We start from the raw sequence: 24933 nt of genomic DNA, 5'->3' as shown, positions 1-24933 counted from the left end.
CTGAGGTAAGGCTTTCAAGTGACAGTAATTAAACTTCCCCAAACTTGGTGTTTAGCTTGGCCCATGACTGAATCCAACTGAGACACTTCTACAAGACCAAGAGGGCTGGGCACGGTGGCTGACGCCTGTAATCCCGGCACTATGTGAGGTCGAGGCGGGCGGATCACAAGGTCAAGAGATCGAGACCATCCTGACCAACATGGTGAAGCCCTTTCTCTACTAAAAAAAATACAAAAATTAGCTGGGTGTGGTGGTACGTGCCTGCAGTCCCAGCTACTAGGGAGGCTGAGGCAGGAGAATCACTTGAACCCAGGAGGTGGAGATTGAAGTGAGCCAAGATTGCGCCATTGCACTCCAGCCTGGGCAAGAGCGAAACTCCATCTCAAAAAATAAAATAAAATAAAATAAATAAAAGACCAAGAGAACATAAGGGTGGAATCCACAGAGGGGCTCTCAAGAGCAGACACGAGAAGACATCGCTCTGTCAGTGCAGACGAGGCTTAGAAGCTTTGGCCTCAATCAGGGTGGGCCTTATGAAGGAACCTGGGGGAGAGGGAGAGGGAGGGAGCGGCCCCTCCCCAATACCTGACCTGGGCAAGCCGCTGCTGGCTCTCAGGGTCCCCTGGATGGCCAGCTGCCTTTTTCGCCTCCTCAATAAGGCTGCTAGCTTTGTCCAGCACATCACTGGCCGTGTCAAGTACAATGGCCTGCACTGCAGGATCTGACGTCAGTGCAGCAACTCCCCTAGCGGCCTGGGCCAGTGACCGAAGCCCACCTGCCACATCCCGAGCTGCAATACCTGGGGAGATGAGGAGAAGAGGGAAAGGAAGTTGCCTTCATTGCCAGGCCCTGATTCCAGTGGTTTCCTCTGTCAGTCCCATCCCTCATCCAGCTCCCATTTTCCTACCTCCCTCACAATATGCCCCATGCCTGGCCCTCTGCCCACATACCTGCATAATTCTCATTGCCCTGGGCAACCTCTCCCAGTAGCTGGGCGATGGCGGAGCTCACGGCTTTGGTGCTGTTGCCCAGGTCCTGGGCACACTTCTCCATCTAAGGATGAAGGGGGAAGAACTGGACTTGAGAAAGGAGGAGGTGAGAAGGAACCTGAGAAGGTACTTGGGGACAGGTGGCAATTTAAATAAAGGTTTTGGGCTGGGTGCGATGGCCCACACCTATAATCCTAGCACTTTGGGAGGCCGAGGCAGGTGGATCAGCTGAGGTCAGGAGTTCAAGACCAGCCTGGGCAACATGGCGAAACCCCATCTCTACTAAAAATACAAAAATTAGCCAGGCATGGTGGCGCATGCCTGTAATCCCAGCTACTCAAGAGGCTAAGGCAGGAGAATGGCTTGAACCCGGGAGGTGGAGGTTGCAGTGAGCTGAGATTGCACAACTGCACTACAGTTTAGGCGACAGAGCGAGACTCCATCAAGAAAAAAAAAGAAATAAAAGAAAGAAAAAGAAAAGAGAAAAGGAAAGAGGAAAGGAAAGAAGGGAAAGGAAAGGAAATGAAAAAGAGAGGAAGGAAGAAAGAAAGGAAGGAAGAAACAAGGAAGGAAGGAGAAACAAGAGAAGGAGAAAGAAAGAAAGAGAAGGAAGGAAGGAAGGAGAGAAAGAGAAAAGAAAAAGAAACGACAGAAAGAAAGAATATAAAAAAGGAAGGAAGGAAGGAAGGAAGGAAGGGAGGGAGGGAGGGAGGAAAGGTTTTGAGCAGCTCTGGGGCACGGAGGGGAAGGAAGACTTTAGGATTTGAGTAAGAATGAGGTCTTAAACATACTTACTGTCTCCCCAGGTAAGGGTTTAAGCTTGCCATCTCGAGCCGCTGCCTTCACTTCCTGTAGATCTTTCTCTAGATTCTGTACCAAACTCAGGGCAGAATCCATCTCCAAAGGTCCACATGCTTCCTGAGCCTATAAGAAAGGGGTTTTGGGTGTAGGAGGTCCTGCTGTGTCTCACCAATGCCTCTGATCACACAATTATCCATGTATCGGGTTATTCTGCACAGATTTCCTCTCATTACAGGACTCCAGCCTCATCTTCCAAAGCCACAACCAGCTTCCATACCTTCTGGGCAGCTGTCCGGAGTTCAGCCAGCGCGGTGCCCAGGTTCTTGGCACACTGACTCAGCTGCATGGCTGAAGCCTGGTCCTGAATCGTTGGCACTGAGGCCTTTGCAGCTGCCACCATCTTCCCACCTGGCTGTTGGGGAATAGGCAGGTGGATGAAGCGTGCCATCCTCCCTCTGGGCTTGGGTACAAGGACTGATGATGATCAAGACGTAGGGAACACTGGGGCTTGGTATTGGGAAAGAGGCTGTTGGCAGAGATTCAAACTATGGGAGACGGAGGCTTAGAAAGGTGGGAAGGTCAGGTCAGAGAAGTGCGGAGAGGGTGCCTTGCCTGCAGGAAGCTCTGGCTGGCAGCAATGAGGGCAAGCTGAGTGCTGGGGCTGTCAGGCTGGGCTTGGCTTCCTCGGACGCCCTGCACCAGCAGCGGAATCTGCTCTGCCACTGCCTGTAGGTGAAAAATGTCATAAGAGACGCACAAGTCTCCCTCTTCCCACTCCCACACGCTTCCTAGAGTTTTACCTTGCAGCTCTGCACCAGCAGGGGCTGGGGGCCGGCAGAGGCCTTGGGGGTAGAGGCTGCATGCTGAGCTGCAGCGATGGTCTGTGTGGCTGAGGCTGCAGCCTGCTTGGCTGCATGCTGTGAAGACAGAGTAGTCAGACCAAGCCCATGGATTTCCATGCCCAGTCCCTGGCCTACCTTGCCCAGGCTATGCCCCAAGGACATATGAACTTACTCTCCGCACCTCCCTTCCAGTTAATGCCTCCCACAGCACCCACATTCTCTCTTGCTCCTGGTGAAACTCAGCCTCACCTCCAGGCGCTGCACCAGCTTTTTCTTGATGGCATTCTGCGCGGCTGCATTGGTGGCCATGCGCAGCCCCTCAGCTGCCTCCCGCAGCCGCTGCTGCTGCTCCTCACTGTCAGGGTAGGCGGCTGCTCCCTGTGGGAGAGGTGGAAAGAGAGTCATCACCCAGCTCTCCTGTGGATCCTAAAGAAGCTCCTCTCTCACTTCTCTAGACTCGGTTTAAAATTCACGTATTTTCCTGAAGTCATCTCTAACTGGCCCCACCAAAAAACAATCACCTTTGAGAGGAGCTGCCTCATGAAGGTCAGTGGGAAATCTCAGGGGGCTAGGATTCCCACTGGATGCTGAAATCCTTTCTTAAGGTGGAATTGTTTTGCCTTCCCCTCCTTGGGGAATACCACACATGAGTGAGGTGAGTAGGGGGGCTCCCTGGGCAAAGGAGGACTCAGTTTAGAGCAGGCATCTCAGGAATACTAAAGCAGGGGACCTGCTTACTCCTGCCAACTGAAAAGCCCCAGAGCCCAGGGGGCCTAGGAATCATCTGGGCTTCTTTCTGATGGTTCTCTGCATCCTGGTGTCTCAGTGTCCTACTGCCTTGTCTTTCTCTGTACGGCTGGCAGCAGAGGCCCCGGAGACTGAATGCCTATGTGTATTCACAGGGGAGACCAAGAAGGAGAGGAATCCCAGGCAGGCTAGCAGCAAAGAAGGTAAAAATAGGAATAGAAGACCTTGGACTTAAAGAAAAAGGATCCGGTTGCCTACTACAGAGGAATGGGAGAGATTTATTAAAGGACACAAAATTACAGCTAGACAGGAGTAAGTTCTAGCGTTCTACACTACTGTAGGATGACTAAAATTAAGAATAATATATTATATAGTCTCAAATAGTTGGAGAATACTGAATGTTCCCAACACAAATGATAAATATTTGGATAAATGCTGGCTATGTTAATTACTCTGATCTGATTACTATGTATGTATTTAAATGTCACTGTGTACCTCATGAATATGTAAAATTATGTCAATTAAAAAATAATTTTAGGCCAGGTGCGGTGGCTCACGCCTGTAATCCCAACACTTTGGGAGGCCAAGGTGGGAGGATCACTTGAGTCCAAGAGTTTGAGACAAGCCTGGGCAACATAGTGAGACTACCTCTTTTAAAAAAAAAAAAAAAAAAAAAAAACCTGGGCCATGGCTCACCCGCAGCCTTAGGGCTCATTCACTTCCTGAGTGCTCCTCTACTTGTCCTCTTGTATTTTCTGCTTTTCCTGGGTCTCCCCTATCAGATGAGGGTGACCATCTGGACCTCTGTACTTCCCTCCAGGGCCCAGTCTGGGGGTGTGCACAGAAGACTTTGTACCTTGGCAGCCTCTACCATCTTGGCTGTGGCATCAGCTAGGATCTTGGCAGCACTTAAGAGCTTGCGGGAGTTCTCCAGATCACTTTCCCCCTCAGCATCAGCCTTGATGGCATTGACCAAGTCAGATGTGGCTTGGGCCAGGATGCGGGCCTGTCGCACCATCTCCCCTGAGAGCACAGGGCATAGTCAGGCAAGGAAGCCAGAGATACTGAGGTGTCAGGGGTGGGGACAAAGGTGGGGAAAAGTGGTGTAGACAAGGTAGACGGGGGCTTTAGGGACAGAAAAGAGACTGCCAAAAGCTCTTGCATGATTTCTTTGGGGTTTTTTTCTGCGTTTAGGATCTTGAGAAAAACAGATTCTCCAGTGGGTTCTTATGGGAGGACAGTCTCCAATGGGTATTTTCAGTCAGTAGCCTTGAGAAGACGAGACACTCTCTGAAAACTTTTGGGGTCAGGGGTACAGTAGGGAAGGCTATACCACTTTCATGCCACTTTCTATATATTTTTGTGCATACTTTGGTATATTCTTTAAATGCTCCAGGGAAGGTAGAGAACTTAATATTCCTTTTTTTTTTTTTTTTTTGAGACGGAGTCTCGCTCTGTCGCCCAGGCTGGAGTGTAGTGGCCGGATCTCAGCTCACTGCAAGCTCCGCCTCCCAGGTTCACGCCATTCTCCTGCCTCAGCCTCCCGAGTAGCTGGGACTACAGGCGCCCGCCACCTCGCCCGGCTAGTTTTTTTTGTATTTTTAGTAGAGACGGGGTTTCACCGTGTTAGCCAGGATGGTCTCGATCTCCTGACCTCGTGATCCGCCCGTCTTGGCCTCCCAAAGTGCTGGGATTACAGGCTTGAGCCACTGCGCCCGGCCTAATATTCCTTTTACAGAAGAGGAAGCAGAGGGTTCAGAGAGCTTTAATGATGAGCCTATGGTTGTGTGGCTGGCAAGCCCACACTGTGCTGAGTTTCTTGGGGTAAAGTGGTTGGGTCCGCAAGGGGATGATGTCCAGTGGGCTTAGGGAACCCTGGTGGGGTTTTTTGTTTTCCTGGGGGTGGGTGTCTTACCAGCATCACCCATGGAGCTAAAGATGTTCTCAGTGACAGTAAGGATGGTGTCAGTGGCCTGGTCATAACGGCCAGCAGGCCCAGCCCCTGTGGCATGGGCCTTCACATGCTGCAGCAGCTCATTCAGGGCCTGGGTGACAGCTGTGGCTGCTGCTCCTACCCCTCGCAACAGTTGCCCATCCTCTGTAGCTGCCTGGGAAGCAGACACACAGCCCTCCACGGCTTTGGCTACCAGTCGTCCAGCCTCCACCAGTTGTTCTTGGCAGACAGGTGAGCTGATTGTAGGTGCCACCACCTGTAGGTAAAGTGAATGTCAGAGATGTAGGCAAGGGAAAGGAAGTAGAGTGTGCTGCTCATAGCAGTAACTGAGATGAGTGAGGAGGCCTCCAGAGCCAAAGAAATAAAATGAGAGGCTCACATGTGTGTGGTAGTATCACCCCTCAGCACAGACTAGAGCAACCTTTGGGGCTCACCTTAGTACAGGCCACTAGTTGGGAAGTAGACAGGGCACACTGTGTTGCTGCAGCAATAACTTGGGTCTGAAGTCCTGAGTCCTCTGTCCGCTGGGCCACACTCTTGGCCTTGAGGACCAGGGCAGCTGCAGCACTTGCCACAGCTTTGGCGAGCTGCATTAGCACATCCTGTAAGAAAACAGCAGTTAGCATGACCTGAGATCAGGCTTGGGATTCACAGACACTTCTCAGAGGCGTAAGCTGCTTCATTATTCCCATTAATCCAATCAAAGGAGAGCACACGCAGAAGCAATCAGAATCTACCCCGAGCCACTGCCCTGAGCACCCAGCAGGACAGAACCTCCACTGAAGAACAAACCCACACCGAGAGAAATACAGCCTACACCAAATGGAGACACACATGAGGCGGATACACTCGATGATGATGGGGAAAGAACGGGGTGGCGCTGTTACAATGGGGTGAGGAGAGGAGGTATCTCCTGGGATCCCTTCACCCCCAGCTTCTTTACTCCACTTCTTGATCTTGGATTGGAAGTGGTCATCCTGGAATCTTGGGAGCAAGTCCCTGTACTACCCTACCTGATCCCATTTCCCAAAGCCTGCCTTCGCCAGGCCTCTTCATCTCCCACCAAGTTCTGGTCCCCTAGGAGGCTGAGGGAGAAGTACAGAAACGAGTGTATGCGGCTCAGAGAGGACAAAGCTGGGAAGGCCCAGGCCAGAGGCTGTTACCGTAGGGGAATCGGGGGGAGATCGAACCCCAGCCCCTCCGGATGCACATATCTGCACGGGAAATCCAGGGTGAAAAGTCAGCTGAGGATATTGGCATGGAGTGGGAAGGGGGAGAGCTAGAGGAACACTATCCTCAGGGTGGCATGGTCTATAGCATTGTGGGGGTCCTCAAGTTGGGGCAAGGGCTATGTATGGGGAAGAGAGGGAAAAGATGACAAGGGGCTAAAGAATAAATGAGGGCCAATAGTAAACCAGCAGGTTAAGTTTGGATTCAGAGGTTCTGAATTCTAACCCCTAAAAGAGAGATCAGAAGCTACCAGTATCATCCCCCGGAAATAGAGGATCATATTGGTTTTTAGGGGTCAATTCATAGAAGCCAGGACTAGGAACTAGATTCAGGAGCAGAAGTTACTTCCTAGATTCTGGGGTTCTGGCGGGTTGGGTAAGTCACCAACCTGGAAGTGGGGGTCAGTATCACTTTCCCCAATTTGTTGCAACAGCTCCCCACTGGCCTGGCCCACGTTCCCAGCTGCTTGCAGCAGGTTCTGACGGGGCTGTGGAGAGTGAACACCAGTCAGAAGCTGCCCAATCCCTGCCCACATGCCTGTGCATCTCACAGGCCCATGGGACCCAGGTTTCCATCCTGTGGCTTGGATTGTCCCTTCTCTTTGGGCTTGAACCCTGTCTCCGCCCTAGCCCAACCCTGTGGCCCCTGACCTCAGCACTGGCTGGTTGCGCACTGCGCAGCAGTTCTGACACTGCCCCCGCAAGGCCCTTTGCTGCCTGCAACAGCGGCCGGCCACTGCCGCCTTCGTCCTCCAGCAAGGCAGCCAGCAGCTTCACCCCACGGGACATCTCCGTCAGGTTGGAGGAGATTGTGGTGACTGCACAGCCCACTGCGGTATAGTCTGTCTCAGCAGGGTCCCCTAAGGGGAAAAGGAGAAAGAGGAACATGAGAGACGGGCAGGCCAGACAAAGGGCTGGGGAAGGAGCAAAGTCACACCCAGTTAGTCACACACACGTCCACGGAGAGACGCACACACACAGTCCCTTCCACAATGAGTCAAGGCACAGTCATACACGAAGCCAGTCACATGCATGCCTGTGCACACTCGCATCCTCTCTCCCCATCACACACCCGGAAGCTAGCATCCGGCCTACCTGCTGTCAGGTTCACCACAGACGCAGTACCAGCTGTGATGGCATCTACCTGAGAGTGGATCTCATGCTTTGATTCATCCATCTTGTTCTTACGCCAGGCCTTAGAGGCCTGAAAGAGAGAGGAAAAGACCTCAGGATCTGCCCTGGTTTGGTTCACCTCATCCCTATCCCTTGGAGTCTCAGCTTCAGTACCACGGGCCTCTCCTCCATCCCATACTTACAGCATCCTGGCCAAGAGGTGGCAGAGTGTCAAAGTCATCCAGGGTGGCCTGGGCAGCCTGCACGGCCTGCATGCTGGAGTTAATGGTTCCAGTGAGTGCCTGCTGGGCCGAAGTCTAAAGACAAATGGGGAGAAACAGGGACTGGAATGGATGTTTGGAGAAAAGAGAAGGTAAAAGAGAACCATGGGCTAGGGAGAGAATACAAATAGGGACCTGGGAAAAGACTGCCTAACTCCTGGCTCAGCCCAGCTGAGGGTGAGAGAAGGGCCCTGGCACCATGGTAGACATAGGACACTTACCAGAGGAGGCATGTGTCCTCGGTGCATCTGGCCGCTGGTAATCTGCTGCTGGGCAGGGGGCATGCTGCCCACCTGGAAATTCTCAGGACCAGAGGCTCCAGAGCGCATGATGGCAGGCAGGGCCACAGAGCCATGCTCCACTTTCCCTACCCGGTTGTACTGCTGCTGCAGGACTGTTGACCTGTAGAGGGGTGAACTATTGAGCTCACAGAGGACTCCTCATCTCTACCCCTCCCACCCGGTTACACGACCTTTGCAGGTGTGTGAGGTTTCACTACAGCCTGCAACTAGTTAAATAACCATTCTAAGGACTCCCCACCTCCCAAGAGTCCTTAGAGTCAGGCCTTGCCTTCTCTACCCCTGGGAAATGGGATCAGCCCAACTCCCTTCGTACTTTTTGGGGGACACTGAGTCCTCCAGCATAGTAGACTCCTCATCTCCTTCCAGCCCAAAGTGATCCTTGCTTTTTTTCTGTAGGAAGAAAAAAGGAACAAGAGTTGGGATACTTAAAGAAGAGGGAAGTGGAGAAAAGGCAGCCTCTTGTTTCCACAACCAGCCATTTTCCAGAAGCTACGTGCCCATTTCATTTTTTGTTTTTTTGACAAAAAAGGGCTCTGTCACCCAGGCTGAAGTGCAGAGGTATGATCTCGGCTTATTGCAACCTTCGCCTCCCAGGTTCAAGCATTCTGAGTGCCCATTTCTAAAGGACTGGCTTGTGGGGAGGGCAAGGGGAGATAAGGGGAAGGCTGGGGCAGGCAGTGCTCACCTTCTTCAGGATGATATCAATGTAGCCAGCAATGAGCTGTGCAATCTGCTCCCCTTCAGTTGTCTGTACTGAGTAGTAGCCATCTTGGTAATCTCCAAAATCCTAGGGTGACAAGGTGGCGGACTCAGTGGCAAAGCTCTAATCTATCCAGGATGGAAATGGCTAGGATGGGAGACCCAAGGTTGAGCTGATGAGATGCCTTCCCGTGCAACAGCCCTCTTGGAAGATGCCCACCTTTCTTGAACCTCCTCTTTATTTTCCTCCTTGGAGGGAAATTTTTTACTTCTGAGGAGTGGCCTCTACACTACATGGTTTCAAATACATATTTAGGAAGTCTCTTATTTTTGCTCTGATGATAAAATTGGGAGGATATAATATTTGGCATTAAATGGCCACACTTTAAGGTTGGCTGCAGTATCCAAAAGGGAAAAAACAGCATTTCCTATAATTTCTATTTCTGTCATTGGGGTACTTTATCAAGTTGGTATCAGTTTTCAATTCATAACCCTATAATATAAAGTCAAAAATTCACTGTACATAGCTGCTGCTGCAACAGGGAGGTTATCACATTTTTCCTTTCACCAACCCCCCAAGAATTCCAGTGATCTCAGTTTGCTGATGAGATTTTTGTTCTGCTGATTTTAAAGAATAAGTCCGTCACCCATTTCATTTAAGCCTCACACTCTCCCAGAGGAAGATTCTCTATCTACTCTAACCTCCTTTTTTTCTGGAGTAATACTCAGTATACTTACCCCAAGAGAGGGAAAAGACCTCTGCAGCTGCCCCTTTTCTGAAACTCCCAAAGCACTTCCTTGTTGGAGTCCCCAGACTCACCAGGGTGAAGCTTTTGGGAGAGGCAGCCCAGCGTTTGATGTTGGTGAGGTTCCACTCCTGGATCACTTCCTTGGTTTTCTCATCCACTCGCATCACACACTCCTTGGTGATGCCCAGAAGCCTGGGCACTAGCTTGTTCTTCCCTTTCATTTTTTCCTATGAGGCAGAGGTTGGTGCTGGTGTTACAGGTCAGAGGTCAAATGAGAGGTGAATGATCAGATCAGCTTGCAGCCATAGGGGATGTTGAGGTGGCCCGGAGGGCTAATAGACAAGGGAAAATGCAGAGTAGGGAGGGAAATGGTGGTGGAGGGCTGACGACAGGCAGTTTTTCATGAGGTCAGAGCAAGGAAGAGAATGAGGAATCTTAGGGAATGGTGGGAAATGTGACTGAGGGCAAGGTCAGAGACTTTCAGAGACAGAAAAGGGCAAGAGTGGGAAACAAGGAGGGCAGTGAAAAGGGTCTATAACCTACCTTCACCAGGAAGAAGGAGACACCGTAAGTCTTGAGAGAACGGGCTAGCTTCACGTAGCGGACCTTGGCCTCAATCTCACTCATCTGCCCACAATTCTTGTGTGCCTGAGCATAAAACGGGGAAGAATTTAGCAAATAGTTTAATATCACAGCTAAGGAATTAAGGTTGGATGCTAATTACAACAAGAGAGAATTATGGGGAGACTGGAAAGGTTGAGGAGTGCAAGATATGAGAATGAGACCGCAACGGGATGGAGACTGATAAGGGCTATGCAGAAGCAATGAGTCGAGGGATACAGTCAAGGAACTTGTAGACATTCTGGAGATATGAACAGAGTTCGGAAGCAGAAGGGCAAAGAGAAGGCCTTTTGGGCTGAGTATTCAGAGTAGGGGGTAACATCTTATACATGGACAAAGACTGTACTCTTCCACAGTAATTTCAGATTATGCTACCTCATTTGATCCTCCTATCAGTCCTACACAGGGCAAATACTGTTATCCCAAATTAGAGAGAAATAAAAGAATACAAGAATATTGAACTGAATTGCACAGCAAAAGCAGGGATGGAGCTGAGACTAAAAGCCCAGGTTATCTTCTTTCTTGGCAGAGGTGAGGTGGGATAACAGTCTGGTGGGTGAAAGCTGAGTTAGGGGAGACAGGGAGGAGGCGGGGGGCCATTTAGTCAGTAAGATTAAGCAGCAAAGCTCCGCGGTCATCCCAAATACTTTCCCCTACCCACATTCACCTGGAAGATCTTACGCTCTCCCTTCTGCTTCACATACTCCTTGGGCAGGAAGTCCTTCAGGCTACACCAGAAAAGGGAGGGTCAGCATGTGGTAGACAGCATCAGGGGACATGTGGGCCATGAACTGTGGGCCTGGGGGTATGAGGAAATACCTACGACAGTGTTATCTTTGGGGAGAAAACAGACTCTTAGGGAATAGAGTCTAGATTATCTTCTGAAATAGAGGTGACTTAGTGTAAACTCTTCTTTTTTTTTTTTGAGATGGAGTTTCGCTCTTGTTGCCCAGGCTAGAGAGCAATAGTAGGATCTCATCTCACCAAAACCTCTGCCTCCCAGGTTCAAGTGAATCTCCTGCCTCAGCCTCCTGAGTAGCTGGGATTACAGTCATGCACCACCACGCACAGCTAATTTTGTATTTTTAGTAGAGATGGGGTTTCTCCATGTTGATCAGGCTGGTCTCAAACTCCCGACCTCAGGTGATCTGCCCGCCTCGGTCTCCCAAAGTGCTGGGATTACAGGCACGAGCCACTGCGCCTGGCCAGTATGAATTCTTAACGTAACCTGTGTCTCTCCCTGTAGGGAAAGGGACTGAGGAAAATTAAGTTAGAGGCTCAGTCCCTGAGGGAAAGTGGGTCTAGAGCACCATTTTAGGGAACCAAGACGAGAAAGAGCTTTCCAGAAGGATGACCATGCACTTAGGAAGCTGAGAAAGCCACGCCAAACTCTGCATTCCAAGAAACACCAGCAGATGAGGCTTGTGAGACTTTTAACCCACGTTCCCTATAGGGAAAATTTTACCCTGTTTCCCTCTGGCTACTGCAGCAAAATTCTTCAGACAATCTCAAAAAAAAGTGACATGCTTGCTTCAGAGATGGGGGTAGGGGCAGAGATACTGAACTACATTCATATTCCAGAGGTAGAGAAGAGACAGTGGATGATGGCAACTAAAAGGGTACCTATGTCAGTCAAACCCTGGTACCTCGGAAGAAGAAACAGGGGGAGCAGGCTTGGAATGGAGACAGGCCCACTGGGGTCACAATGGCAGGGAGTGCTGGGCCCTGACAGGGTGTAGGATGTGGGTCACTCACTCGAGGAAGCCAGCCTTGTGTTTCTGCTCATTGTGGGGCCCAAACTGGATCTGGCATTGGAAGCCAGCAAACTCACAGGCCTTGTCAAAGGAGACAGGGTGGGAGCCATTCAGGATGTCATCTCGTGCCTGGAGAGCACAGGGCAAGGAGGCAAATGTTGTGTGTGGGTGCAGGGACACACACACTGTGCTTCCGACCCCTCCTTATTCCTGCCCCACCCCAGCCAAGTCCTCTGCATACCTGCACATACAGGAGGTTCAGCTGTACGGGGTCCCGGGAATCCACATTCTGGTCTGAGTAAAAGAACTTCCTCCGCAGCAGCAGCGTCTCATGCTCCTCTACACCCTGCTCCCTCAGTGTCCGGCCATGGTCCAGCCAGTTCACTGGGATACAGACAGTCCCCTCAGTGCCAAACCCCCATGGCCCCTGTGTTGTCTGGTCTCTGTTTACTTCTCCACTTCCTACCTCTCCTTACTTAAATGTAAGTTCTGTGAATGTAGGACTTTGTTTTCTTACTGACGTATCCCCAGGGTGTAAAACAGTGCCTGGCAGAAGCACAGAAGGCTAAAGCCCCTTCCCACCCTTCCCATTTCAAAAGCCCTCTTTTTTCTGGTTCTGCTTACACTCGTCATCTGTGTGTAATTTCTGCTTTAATTTCTCCATCTTCTTTTCATCTCGCAGCAATGTCTTGTCTTTTCTTAAGGTCCCTGTCACTTCCTCCTTTTTCTCTTCCATCAGCTCTCGAACCAATGAATATTCATCATGGTTGGTGATGCCTGGGGAAGGAGATGGCTTGTTAGCTTCCCAGGTACTACATCAATGCCTTTTGAGAGAGCTGAGGCCTTCTGGCCCAGGCCTTCAACTGTACTGGGGCCCCTTACCAATGCGGGCACAGATGGTCATGAGCATGTCAGTGACAGTCTTAGAGTCATCCACCATGATCGTCTTCACAGTTCCATCCAGCATACGGATCTTCAGGGGTCTCTGTTTCTTCCTGTACTCCATAGTGTCCTGTTAGGGTAGGAAGAAGAGACAGGGGCCTACTCTGAGCTAAGGATATTATTTCCTCTTTACACAGCCTGAGGGGAGAGAGTGGAGCACTGAAAGGAAAACTATGGTGGTTCATTCAAAAGCAGGGAATTATGACTGTCTGTTAATAGGAAGAAAGCATGGGGAGGGCTAAGAGACAACAGATGTGGGTGCTGAAAACAGGAGGTGGAACAGGGAGAAGCTGATGGAAGGGGATGTGGTGGTCCTTGATGAAGGGATACTTACCCCATTTCGGAGCATGTAGTAGTCCAAAGCTTTCCCAGCCTCCAGCCATATACCCTTTTTGGGGTCATCATCTGACAGAAAGAGCCCAAAGTCGCTGGCTAAAAGAGAGGATGGATCACCTTAGGCTTATGAAGACTCCAATGCGGCTGAACAGCTTGTACCATGTTGCCCCTATTTCTCCCATGAACTTAGGCCTAAAGAAGGAGGGAACACAGACCTGAGGGGTGAGTAGTCTTAGGGGACAAAGGGGTCAACTCTCAAGGCCGAGAGCCTGGGAACAAGAAGGGACTGAAGACTCCCACTCCAGCCACCTGGGGAGTCAGACTCACGAGGACCAGCCGGGGCCTCTGGGATCCGCTCACGAATGATGCGGCAGGCGTCGTACACCATGGTAGACGGCTCAAACTGCATCGTCTTCACCACATTCCCAATGCTGATCTTCAGCGAAAGTGCAACCATGGTGGCGGCTTTTCTCCAGCCTGGCTATACCTGGCCCATGGCATCAGGGCATTAGAATACACTCTTCTGGTGGGAGAAGAAGCCCCCCAGATGGTGGAGTCCCAGGGAAGAGTGTTTTTGAAAGGGACTCACCAAAGTAGATAGTAATAAGGTTGTTTTCACTGTATTTAATAATTTTAAAGAGTGAAAAATTATTTACATCAAAAGAATGAATCCTGACAATTTTTTTTTTTGGAGACAGAGTTTCGTTCCGTTGCCCAGGCTAGAGTACAGTGGCGCGATCTCGGCTCACTGCAAGCTCCACCTCCTGGGTTCACGCCATTCTCCTGCCTCAGCCTCCCGAGTAGCTGGGACTACAGGCGCCTGCTGCCACGCCCAGCTAATTTTTTGTATTTTTAGTAGAGACGGGGTTTCACCGTGTTAGCCAGGATGGTCTCGATCTCCTGACCTCGTGATCCACCCACCTTGGCCTCCCAAAGTGCTGGGATTACAGGCATAAGCCACTGCGCCTGGCCGAGTCCTGACAATTTAAGACATCTGAGGGAAAGGAGAAGCTGGTCTGCAAGGTACAACAGCAGGTCTGAAATGCAGTGCTACCTGAGGACACTGCCCTGCCCCACCACTGGAACTTGTACCTCCCTACTTTCATCCAAGTGTCTCTCTTGCCCCTTGTCCCTGATCACCTTTCTTAGCCCTACTCCTGCTTGTTTTCATTTTTGCCTGGTTCAGTATTTTTCTCTCTTTGTCTCCTGCTGTGTCCTGCTGGCTCTTCCCTGTCTGGGATTTTCCGAGCTCTCTTCTCACCACGTGACCTTCCTTCTCATGGCTTTAGCTGCCTTCTCTGCAAAATGAAGATGTTAATATTCCCTAGGGCTCCCTGTCAGGGAGACCAAATACTGGTTGCTCAAGCCATCCAGAGGTCCGCTCTTGCCCCAGCTTTTCTCTAACCTGAGATGCTGAGGGCCTTCTCAAGGAGCCTAGCCCTGTACTGGGCTTCCCAGGCAGTCAAGCTAGAAATGTGATTCTCTAACTCAAAAGGGTCTATCTCAGAAGTTATCTGATCAACTCTTGTGTTTTGGAGAAGGGGAAATAGACTCTGGGTGGCCAGGAAACATTTTCAAGGCAGGCCAGAGAAAGGCCCCAGTTCCTGTAACTCAGTCCTTGCTTGTTCCAAGTCACCAATACTCAGTCCTGCAACTCCTCCTATTTCTCCTCTTCAGCAAGTCTGTCTCAAATTCTGCTCTGTCTCACCCACTTCCCCTGACAGTATTTTCAGTGCAGCTCAGAATACTAGTCCTACCCTACCTTGTTCCACCCTCCTGGCACCCCCTCTCAGTGGCTAGAGGAGACACTGGAGGCAGCAGGTGGCGCACAGGCTGCAAGAGGACAAGTCTGCCCAGCAGCTGATGATGTGCCCCAGCTTGGTACAGGGATTGGGTGCCTCTTAACTAAAAGAATGAGCAAATACAAGCTGCCCATTCCCCTTCTGGCAAACTACAAGCCTCAAGTGGGGAAAAGCAGGGTGAGAGGGGAAGGCTGGAAAGCAGAGATGGGGGTGTTAGGATACAGAAGGCATTTGAAAGCCAGGGAAGTTAAGGGGTAGAGGGTAAAGAAGTTAGGAGAGATGGGATGAGGAGAACTGAAAATCTAAGTAGAAACAAGAGACAGGACACAGGTGTGAAAAAGGTATAGATCAGGGGTCTGGTACCGAGCGGCAGATAGACAATTTCTGACCTTACAAGCAGTCCAGAGTCTCAGAAGAACCACAGCTCTCTGTCTTTACTCCCAAATAAGTGAGGACCCTCCCAGTCTCCCCAGTTTCAGCTCTCTGCCCCCCTCCCCACTCCTGGGGCACTTTGCCCAACCTTATTACGATCCGCTTTGGTGTCCCAGCTGGACAGACCTGGCTATGGGGTTGCTGACCATGAAAGAATGAGGGCTGGGCTGGAGGATCCGAGAAGCTGGAGGAGTCTGTGGAGCCGAGAAGCAGGACTGAAGGGACCCTTCATACCAAGCTGAAACTGCATGTCTCCCCCCATTTCCTCCGGACACTTACACACCCCTTCTTCCTCAAGCACGGAAGCCTCTGGTGAGACCCCGATAAGGGAGCTGAGTCATGCCCACCCTTACTCCCGAGCTGGTCCAGAGTAGATATTCACACAGCTACAAGAGGGTGAGCGGACGTGAAGAACTGATCAGTGAATTGGAGGTGATGGTGGCAAATAACAAGGCTGCTACAAGTATGAGTAGAAGCTAGCTCATTCCTGCTTTGGCCTGAGAACTTTGCTCCCCTTTCCATCGTGTTTTATGGAACAGCAACTCCCCACTGCAGTGTCCCCCTCCCAGGGAACTCCTCCTCCCTCAATACATTCCTGAGATGCATTCCAAAGGAGTTGGGCAATTGGAGAGGGGGAATGGAGGACAGGAGGTCAAATCCCAGCAAGGAATGGAATGTAAGGGTATTGGGGCTAAGAAAGTTGGGGTACTTGGAGAATACAGGCAGAGCAGATACCCACAAGGGGAATTGCAGAAAGATAGGGAGTTACAAAAAGAGGGACAAAAGGAAAGAGCCTAAGACAGTCAGAATATAAGAGGGATGGGGGAGTAACACTCAGTCTGTTACCAAATTTGGCCTCTGAGTCCGCAACCACTGGCAGCGGGGGAGGGCTGTGGGTGAGACTGACATATCCGGCCTCAGGCTGCTGGAGGCTCATTTAAAGCTGGACTGGGCAGCTAGTTGAAGGGCTGCACAGAACTTCCCCCAGTATAGCCCCTCCACATCCACATGCACACTCATTCTCCCCAAATGCACCCCAGCCTATGTAGAGCTCTTTCCCACAAAGCTACCTTACTGTCTCTACATACACATTATCTCGATCACACAGCCCCTACACAGATCCCATCAGGACTGCGTTACCTTCTTCTAGGGAGCCCATCCTACGCACACGGCGTTCGCATAGATAACCTCCATAACAAGCACACCCGGCACCCAGAGTCTCTCCTCCTATTATGTAGACATTTTCCATTCACCCAGCAAGCATTCCTTGAGGGCCAGTTGTGGGGAAGACCCTGGGCCAAACTTTCAGCGGCTGGGGACCAAGATCAGTAAGACCTAGCCTTTGTGTTCAAAGGGCTCCCAGTCCATGAGGTGAGTGAATAAGCCAAGTACAGAATCACAACAGAGGGCAGGATGTGGTAAGAGCCAAAAGGTGTGTGCTCAGAGAGATCCCTTTAGGTTAGGGAAGGGGAACCAAAAAGTCTCCATGATAGGTATCATCTGAAGTTAGAATTTTAAAAAATAGAGATAATAAAAAATAATAGTGATCTGCCATTTATTGACTCTATGTCACTTGCACTGTATACATAATTTCATTTAATCCTTACAGTAGGTGCCATTATTTCCATTTTTACAGATCAGAAAACAGAACTCAAAGATGTTAAATACTTGTTCAAATACTTCTCCAAGTAATAAGTTGTGAAGCCAGGATCCGAACCCAGGTTTCTGACTGCAAAACCCAAGCTCTCTCCACTACGCCAGCCAGCTGGAGATGTGTCAGGGGCAGTTTTCACTCCAGGCAGAGAAATAGTATAAGCAAAGATGGAGAAGCAGTAAATTGTGGAGGAGCATTCAGGGAAGTGAGCAGGCAGGCTGGTTGAAGCACAGGGTACCTGCAAGGGAGCAGTGGTGGGGAAGTCAGGGTTAGGATGGAAAGGCAGAGGAAAGCTAGAGAGGGGTATGAGGAATTTTACTTATTGGAGGACAAAAGGAGGCCAAGGGAGTCTTTGAGCAGAGAAGAGACATAACCAGAACTGGATTTTAGAAAAATAACTCCGGCAGTTACCTTGGAGATTAGTTAGAAGGATACTGTATTAGTACAAAATAAAGGTAACCAAGCCAGAGTTAGAATGGCATTGAGGAAGATGTCACTCAGAAGAAGTTTGGGGAGGTAGAATTGACAGGACCTGATATCTACTAAGGTAGTCAGGTTAGGGTCCCATAGCTTCCTATCATCAGCAGCCACTTTAGTGGCTGGGGCAGCTTGAGTTTAGGTGAGGAACTGGGAAGAGGGGAAAGGATCAGGTTGGGCAGAGAATGTGAGAATGAGGCTATGGTTAGGGGATGTGGTTAGGCTGTGGGAAAAAGCCGATGAGTATATGATTAGTAGCCACTAGGGGCAGATGGGGTTGGGTTAGTGACTGCATCGGGCTGGGAATAGGGAAGACAGGATGTAGAAAAAGGATGGGAAGACAGGGTGTAGAAAAAGGATGCTGGTGATGACGGTGTTGGGAAAAATACCTATACATAAGATACATATATGACCAGTCATTGGATCAGGTTGGGGGAAGGGGAATGATTACATAGATGGTGGCTAAGTCAGGGAATGATGGGGTGAGGTCAGAGGCCAGGTCAGGCTATAGGAGGTTGAGAAGAGATAGGCCTGTGGTCAGTGGCTAAATTAGACTGGGGTGGGGGTGGGAAAGTGAAGGGACATTGTCAATGTCTAAGTAAACTGGAGCTGGGATGGGGGATGGGGGATAGGGTATAGCCAGTGGCTGGGTCAGGCTGAGTAGAGGACAGTGCTGTGGTCAGTGGCAGGGTCAGGCTGGGAGTGAAATGGGGGTGTGGTCAGTGGCCTGGCTGGGCGTGGGATCAGCAAGACCCAGTTTCCTCTTTGGGTCTCGTTTCCTCTTTTCTGTTGGGGAGTGGGGGAAGGGGATCTACAAATGGTCCAAGAAATTAAAAGAGGCTTAGATCTAGGGGGTGGCACACAGCAGGGGCTGGGAGTAGGGTATTCAGCTGATGACCAGGTGGAATGTAGGTACATGACTGGGTGAAAATGGTAGGAGAGTAATTTAAAATGATGGGAAAGCTCAGGTTATGATGAGGCTAAATTCAGGTAGGATGTGCGGATTAAGGGTTGGTGAGGGAGGTAGAACTGAGGATGGGAACGGATGATAAGATGAGCATGGGACAGTTAAAGGCAAGGGAAGTATTTTGTAAGGGGATAGTCAGGATGGATGTGAAATGCAGAGTCAGGGATGAGAGTTGGAGAGGAGGCCTTAATACCTAGAGAACAAGTGAAGTGGGAGACAGCAAAGCTAAACTTTCAGGGGATTCAGTTATTTCCTTCTCCCGTGGCAACAGTGATTCCTTGGTCAGCTTCCCCCATAGTCAACAGCTCCTTCTTCCCTAGGCAGTCTCCAACTTGTGACTAGGCCTTGTACATCCTGGGTCCCTATTTCCCACCTATGTTGTATGTAAACAACATAGTCCAGAATCTCTGTCCCCTAACTGTGGTGGCCACAGCAAGGGCCTTAGGCTTAGAGAATGGAATAAAGATGCTGGAATCCCAGATGCCTGCAATAAGCCAGAACACTAGCCTGAAATTAGTTTGTTATCTCTCTGGGTGAAAAGAAGCCCCTGTAACTACACAGGAATAAAGGACTTCCCTACAAAAGAAGGGCATTTACCTACTGCCAACCTCTTAAATTTCATCTGCTCAAGGCCAACTATGCTAGCCTCAATTACAACCCCTAAAGTTGCCCCAAATTCCTAACATTAACCCCACCTCTAATTTGTTTCCTGATTCCCACTACCGGCTTGGACATTCATCCCTTTCCCAGCAGAGACTCATATCCAATCCCTGATCCCTGATACTGATCTAAGTTTTACCTTTAGCACCAAATCGCCTGATGTTAACCCTAAATGTTGACCCCTAAGCCTAAAGTTCATTTGTAACTTGATTCCTAACTCACGCTTTCACTGTTTATCCTTAATACCGACCATGTCAACATTCTTTAATCCCTCAAACAGGCTCTAACCTGATTCCTGTTGTTGACCCTTAACCCGACCCTGAACTCAAATTATGACGTATGATGGCCATCCCAGCAAACAAAATAATGACCTTAATCTAAACCTTACCTACCTAAAACGGACCTGACTCACACTACTAACTCTTAAGTTTTAACCCCAGCTTTTAACTCCTATAGCGACCCTTGATTCCTAAACGGACCCCACCTAATCCCCAACTCACCCAAAGCTTTCCTACCCACATGGCCGCTATCAGCTAACACCAAAGCCCGTCCCCGTCCTGCGCCCCGCTGCTACCCGACTCCTCACGCTCCCCAAAGCCTATCCCAGGCAGAGGACTGCCCCCAGGAGAGGCCTGTCTCCCCTAAGACGGCCTACTTCACGATGAGCCCAAGTTGAGATGCGCTGGACGCTGACCTCTCCAACTAACAGGACCCGAACCGGACACGCAGGAGAGGCAGGGCCCCGCCCGCCCCCGGGGCCAGGCTCCGCGGCCCCACCCTAAGGCCCCCGCCCGGCCCGGTCTGGCCTACCTGCGCTGCCCGGCTCTGCGCCCCGCCTGCCGGCCCGCCGGCCCGCTGCCCTGCCGCTTCTCGGGTCGCCCTCGGGCTCCGGCCTCGCCCTCCCTTCGACACTCTCTCGGCCACTTCCGTCCTGGGAACGTCCCCCACCCGCGGGCGGCGCCCTGGGGCAGCGCTCTATGGTCGCGGGGGGCAGGCAGGAAGCTGCTCTGGCCGCGTTCTCGATGCTCGGGGGCCGCCAAAGGCCGGCAGCCCCTCCCTGGCAGGAAGCGAGGGTGCGGCGCAATCCGGAGAGAACGCCAAGACGACGCCCGAGTTCCCTTTCAGGCCAGAACTCTTCCTTTTTCTAGCTTGGGGGAGAAGGCGGAGCCGGAGCCCCGGAACCCCCGCCCTCGGGGTGCGAGGCGGCAGCAGGGCCGTCCCCTACATTTGCATAGCCCCTGGGACGTGGCGCGGCACCCAGGCCTCTTCTCAGTTGGAGGGAACTCCAAGTCCCACAGTGCCACGGGGTGGGGTGCGTCACTTTCGCTGCGTTGGAGGCTGAGGAGAATTGAGCCTGGGAGGCGGGTCCGGAGAGGGCTACGGAAAGCCCCCGGCCGGGAAGCCCGGCCGTAGAGGGACAGTGGATAGGTGCCCGAGGCCTACAGCTGGCCTGGGGCTCGTGTCTGGGCTTCGGACGTTGGGGCCCGGTAGCCCACCCTTTCCGTAGTTGTCCCAAATGGAGCTGGAATTGGACGCTGGTGACCAAGACCTACTGGGCTTCCTGCTAGAGGAAAGTGGAGATTTGAGGACGGCGCCCGATGAGTCCGTGAGGGCCCCACTGGACTGGGAGCTGCCGCTTTCTGAGGTGCGTTGGGGTTCTGACTGGGGAAAGCGTGGGATGTCCATGAGGTCAGGGGATGGTGATAGGTCAAGGCCTGTTCACTGGAACCCTGCGCAGGTACCGAGCGACTGGGAGGTAGATGATTTGCTGAGCTCCCTGCTGAGTCCCCCAGCGTCGTCGTTGAACGTTCTCAGCAACTCCAACCCCTGCCTTGTCCACCATGACCACACCTACTCCCTCCCACGAGAACCTGTCTCTATGGATCTAGGTGAGTCTGAAATAAGTTTGGGGGGAGGACAGGGTTCATGGGCCTGGCTATTCATACGTTCCCTTTTGCAGAGAGTGAGAGCTGTAGAAAAGAGGGGACCCAGATGACTCCACAGCATATGGAGGAGCTGGCAGAGCAGGTACTTGACTTGATTTTCAGGATGATTACTCTCACATTCCTCAGGTGGGGGCAGGATTCCCCATTCCTCTGTGACATCCCCATGCAACTGCCGCCCACTTTCTGGTTACCCTAGGATATTGTTAGGCTGGTACTGACAGATGAGGAGAAGAGTCTATTGGAGAAGGAGGGGCTTATTCTGCCTGAGACACTTCCTCTCACTAAGGTAAGACTCTCGTTAGTTGAGCAAAGGCTGAAAAGGGATTAAAAGTCTCAAGTAGGCCAATTCTGTTAACTTTATATCAATAACTTTAAAAAAGGATTGAGGTGAGAAACTTAGCAGATTTATTGCTAATAGGAAGTTGAGGCAGGTACCCAATATGCTAGATGCAAGGCAGATCCTCATTTTCGTTGGGCTTACACAAATTTTGGTGTTCTGTTAAAAAACAAACAAAAAAAACCCTCAAAATTATCAGTGCAACATTAGTATTGGGCCTTGGAAAGGACTGTGTAAGTGAAGGGCCTTGACACTTCATTGGCTTCATAGTAATCCACCTCTTGCTGAATGGTAGAACTGTTTAGAGAGTTCAACACGATTGGACTAAGCAGTACATGAATAAATGCAAAATCCTTAGTTTCCAGTTTTAAGCAATCAGTGGCAACTTCACAAGCAGAGTACTGGGATACTATGATGAAATCAGTGCTCATTAATAGAAAAGTTCCAGGAATTTTTTTTTTTTTTTGACAAGGTCTTGTTCTGTTGCACAGGCTGGAGTGCAGTGATGTGATCATGGCACACTGCAGCCTTGAATTTCTGGGCTTAGGTGATTCTCCCACCTCAGCCTCCTGAGTAGCTGAGACTACAGGTGCACACCACCCTGCCTGGCAAATTTTTTTTTTGGTGTTTTTAGTAGAGATGGGGTTTTGCCTTGTTGCCAGGCTGGTCTTGAACGCCTGTGCTCAAGTGATCTACCCACCTTGGCCTCCAAAAGTAAAGAATTTTAATTCCTTCAAAGTACAAGATGAGTCAGCAGTGCGATGTGGCTACTAGGAAAGTTAATGGGATTTGGAAACTGTAGCAAGAGTTATTGTCTCCACAAGTCACTATCTTGCTTTCCTTTATACTGGCTAGAGCACATCTTTGACAGATACTAAGAAGATGCAGTCTATCCTAAGAAGATGAGTTAAAATTTTTGTCTAAGCTGTTTTTTTCTTGAACTTTTTTTCTCTGAGGAAATGTCAAATGCCTGAAAATAGCTAAACAGGGTTCATTCTATTTGGCCCCAGAGATACTAGGTAAGTCCAACGTATAGAAATTATAAGGAGACAGCTGTTGGTTCAGGATAAGGAAGTTTTTGTTTGAAGACAGATTCTTGCTTTACTGCCCAGGTTGGAGAATAGTGGTGAGATCATGGCTCACTACAGCTTTGACCTCTCAGGCTCAAGCGATTGTCCTTCCTCAGCCTCCTGAGGAGCAGGGACCACAGGCATGTGCCACCACACCCGGCTAATTTATTTTTAGTAGAGACAAGGTCTCACTGTGTTGCTCAGGCTGGTCTCAAACTCCTGGGCTCAAGCGGTCCTCCTGCCTTAGCTCCCCAAAGTGTTGGGATTACAGGCATGAGCCATGTCACTTGAATATTGCCTGACCAATTTTTTTTTTTAATAGTTTAAAATGGTCTGGCTTGTTAGGGTTAACACATGGTCCGTGGAGGCATTCAGAAAGAATGTGAATGCCTATTGGTCAGGGAAGCTGTAGAAGGGATTTCTGTATTGGAAAGAGATGGATCTCAGTTGCCTTTCAACTTCTTGTTCTAGAGTCCCTCTAATGATACCCCTTTCCTTGTTTCCTTTCAGATGGAGGAACAAATTCTGAAACGTGTGCGGAGGAAGATTCGAAATAAAAGATCTGCTCAAGAGAGCCGCAGGAAAAAGAAGGTGTATGTTGGGGGTTTAGAGAGCAGGTATGAAAGGGAGAGGGACTCAGTTTTAAGTGTTAGGTTTTTGAAGGGAGGACACAGGCCATATCCCCATATCTTTGTTATTTCCCCCAGGGTCTTGAAATACACAGCCCAGAATATGGAGCTTCAGAACAAAGTACAGCTTCTGGAGGAACAGAATTTGTAAGTATCCCTCCAAACCATTCCCTTCCTACGCTCCTCATTTAATGTTTTCTCACTCTTTCCCCTGCCCTACACTTGATTTCTAACAGGGTGGCTGCCTTCACTAGGTCTCTGATTCTAAGAAGCTCACAGTAGTGGGGAATATATTTATAAGTAACTGAGAATAAGCTAAGTACCTAGAAAAAGAAAGGGGGTAAGAAAGACCTCATGGGCTTTCATAGGATTCTGGGGTTGGGTTGGGAAAGCATTCTAGGCAGAGAGAAAGCATCCTAGGCAAGAGGATTAGCCCAGCATAGTCCTCTTGGGCTGGAACACATGTGAGCTGGGACAGAAGGTAGAGAACGTAGAGAATGCCCGGTGAGGATTATGTGCATAGCTGATCAGACAATGGGGAACTACTGATGATATTTGCAAAGGAGGTTAAGTCCTGGAAGAGTTTGTTTTGTTTTGTTTTTGCTTTTTTTGTTTGTTTTAATGAGGAACTTCAGGCATTTTTTCCAGAGTGGAAGAAGTCGTTTGCAAAAATAGAATGAAAAGTAAGAGAGAGGATCCAGTGCAGAGATGGAGGAGGTGGCCTGAACAGGAGTTTCACTGTGTCTCAGGGTGCTAGGCCAGGGGATGCTCACCATTGGCCCCTCTCTTCCTCTAGGTCCCTTCTGCATCAACTGAGGAAACTCCAGGCCATGGTGATTGAGATATCAAACAAAACGAGCAGTAGCAGCACCTGCATCTTGGTGAGGATAGTGATGAGGGGAGAAATTCTTTTCTCAGTTGCTGGGGACAGTTGTGCAATCCAGAGCCCTTCTTCATCTCCTTTTTCCTCTGCTGTAGGTCCTACTAGTCTCCTTCTGCCTCCTCCTTGTACCTGCTATGTACTCCTCTGACACAAGGGGGAGCCTGCCAGCTGAGCATGGAGGTAAGAGGCTTAAGGATAGCTCTCAGACATGGGCAAGGGGAGAGGCCTGGGTTGGCCTCTGAAGATTCTTTGTCTCCTCAGTGTTGTCCCGCCAGCTTCGTGCCCTCCCCAGTGAGAACCCTTACCAGCTGGAGTTGCCTGCCCTGCAGTCAGAGGTGCCAAAAGACTGCACACACCAGTGGCTGGACAGCTCAGACCACGTACTCCAGGCCCCTGGCAACTCTTCCTGCCTACTGTACTACATGCCTCAGGCTCCCAGTGCAGAGCCTCCCCTGGAGTGGCCATTCCCTGACCTCTTCTCAGAGCCTCTCTGCCGAGGTCCCATCCTCCCCCTGCAGGCAAATCTCACAAGGAAGGGGGGATGGCTTCCTACCGGTAGCCCCTCTGTCATCTTGCAGGACAGATACTCAGGCTAGATATGAGGATATGTGGGGGGGGTCTCAGCAAGAGCTTGTGGGGCTCCCCATCTGTGTCCAAATAAAAAGGGGTGGGCGAGGGCTGGCTGCAGCTCCTATGCCCTATCAGGAGGACTGAGGG

At 50.5% G+C, this 24933-nt stretch overlaps 2 protein-coding genes across 4 annotated transcripts in view; one reads left to right on the top strand and one right to left on the bottom strand.

Moving 5' to 3' along the window:
- Nucleotides 1-20290, bottom strand: part of TLN1 (talin 1) — a 34862-nt gene extending 14572 nt beyond the window's left edge. The window contains exons 1-28 of one of the 3 annotated variants that reach the window (XM_077965731.1): nucleotides 20162-20290; nucleotides 13687-13846; nucleotides 13358-13455; nucleotides 12964-13093; nucleotides 12706-12858; nucleotides 12323-12465; nucleotides 12083-12210; nucleotides 10995-11055; nucleotides 10250-10354; nucleotides 9778-9933; nucleotides 8944-9045; nucleotides 8572-8648; nucleotides 8178-8358; nucleotides 7879-7992; nucleotides 7658-7766; nucleotides 7214-7422; nucleotides 6952-7050; nucleotides 6497-6547; nucleotides 5768-5935; nucleotides 5295-5589; nucleotides 4236-4402; nucleotides 2882-3010; nucleotides 2591-2707; nucleotides 2403-2516; nucleotides 2068-2202; nucleotides 1785-1913; nucleotides 951-1053; nucleotides 591-799 (exon numbers count right to left, since the gene is read on the bottom strand). In XM_077965731.1, coding sequence (XP_077821857.1) covers nucleotides 591-799; nucleotides 951-1053; nucleotides 1785-1913; nucleotides 2068-2202; nucleotides 2403-2516; nucleotides 2591-2707; nucleotides 2882-3010; nucleotides 4236-4402; nucleotides 5295-5589; nucleotides 5768-5935; nucleotides 6497-6547; nucleotides 6952-7050; nucleotides 7214-7422; nucleotides 7658-7766; nucleotides 7879-7992; nucleotides 8178-8358; nucleotides 8572-8648; nucleotides 8944-9045; nucleotides 9778-9933; nucleotides 10250-10354; nucleotides 10995-11055; nucleotides 12083-12210; nucleotides 12323-12465; nucleotides 12706-12858; nucleotides 12964-13093; nucleotides 13358-13455; nucleotides 13687-13816 — 3612 coding nt within the window. In that variant the 5' untranslated portion in view covers nucleotides 13817-13846; nucleotides 20162-20290. Of the gene's footprint in view, nucleotides 1-590; nucleotides 800-950; nucleotides 1054-1784; nucleotides 1914-2067; nucleotides 2203-2402; nucleotides 2517-2590; nucleotides 2708-2881; nucleotides 3011-4235; nucleotides 4403-5294; nucleotides 5590-5767; nucleotides 5936-6496; nucleotides 6548-6951; nucleotides 7051-7213; nucleotides 7423-7657; nucleotides 7767-7878; nucleotides 7993-8177; nucleotides 8359-8571; nucleotides 8649-8943; nucleotides 9046-9777; nucleotides 9934-10249; nucleotides 10355-10994; nucleotides 11056-12082; nucleotides 12211-12322; nucleotides 12466-12705; nucleotides 12859-12963; nucleotides 13094-13357; nucleotides 13456-13686; nucleotides 13847-15719; nucleotides 16119-20161 lie in introns of those variants that run through there. The other 2 variants (XM_015117466.3, XM_077965732.1) reach the window with 2 other exon arrangements.
- Nucleotides 20291-20487: 197 nt separating this feature from the next.
- CREB3 (cAMP responsive element binding protein 3) lies at nucleotides 20488-24834 on the top strand. The gene is given in 9 exon segments (NM_001265647.1): nucleotides 20488-20996; nucleotides 21090-21240; nucleotides 21312-21379; nucleotides 21494-21583; nucleotides 23215-23321; nucleotides 23412-23480; nucleotides 24130-24214; nucleotides 24312-24396; nucleotides 24478-24834. Coding segments are annotated over 9 exon segments (1119 nt in total). The 5' UTR covers nucleotides 20488-20867; the 3' UTR covers nucleotides 24813-24834.
- The last annotated feature ends 99 nt before the right edge of the window (nucleotides 24835-24933 follow it).

The sequence above is a fragment of the Macaca mulatta genome, chromosome 15, assembly GCF_049350105.2.
Source record: "Macaca mulatta isolate MMU2019108-1 chromosome 15, T2T-MMU8v2.0, whole genome shotgun sequence".
NCBI lineage: Eukaryota > Metazoa > Chordata > Mammalia > Primates > Cercopithecidae > Macaca > Macaca mulatta.
The sequence above is the reverse complement of the archived record's forward strand: the minus strand, read 5'-3'. Positions and strand labels throughout refer to the sequence as shown.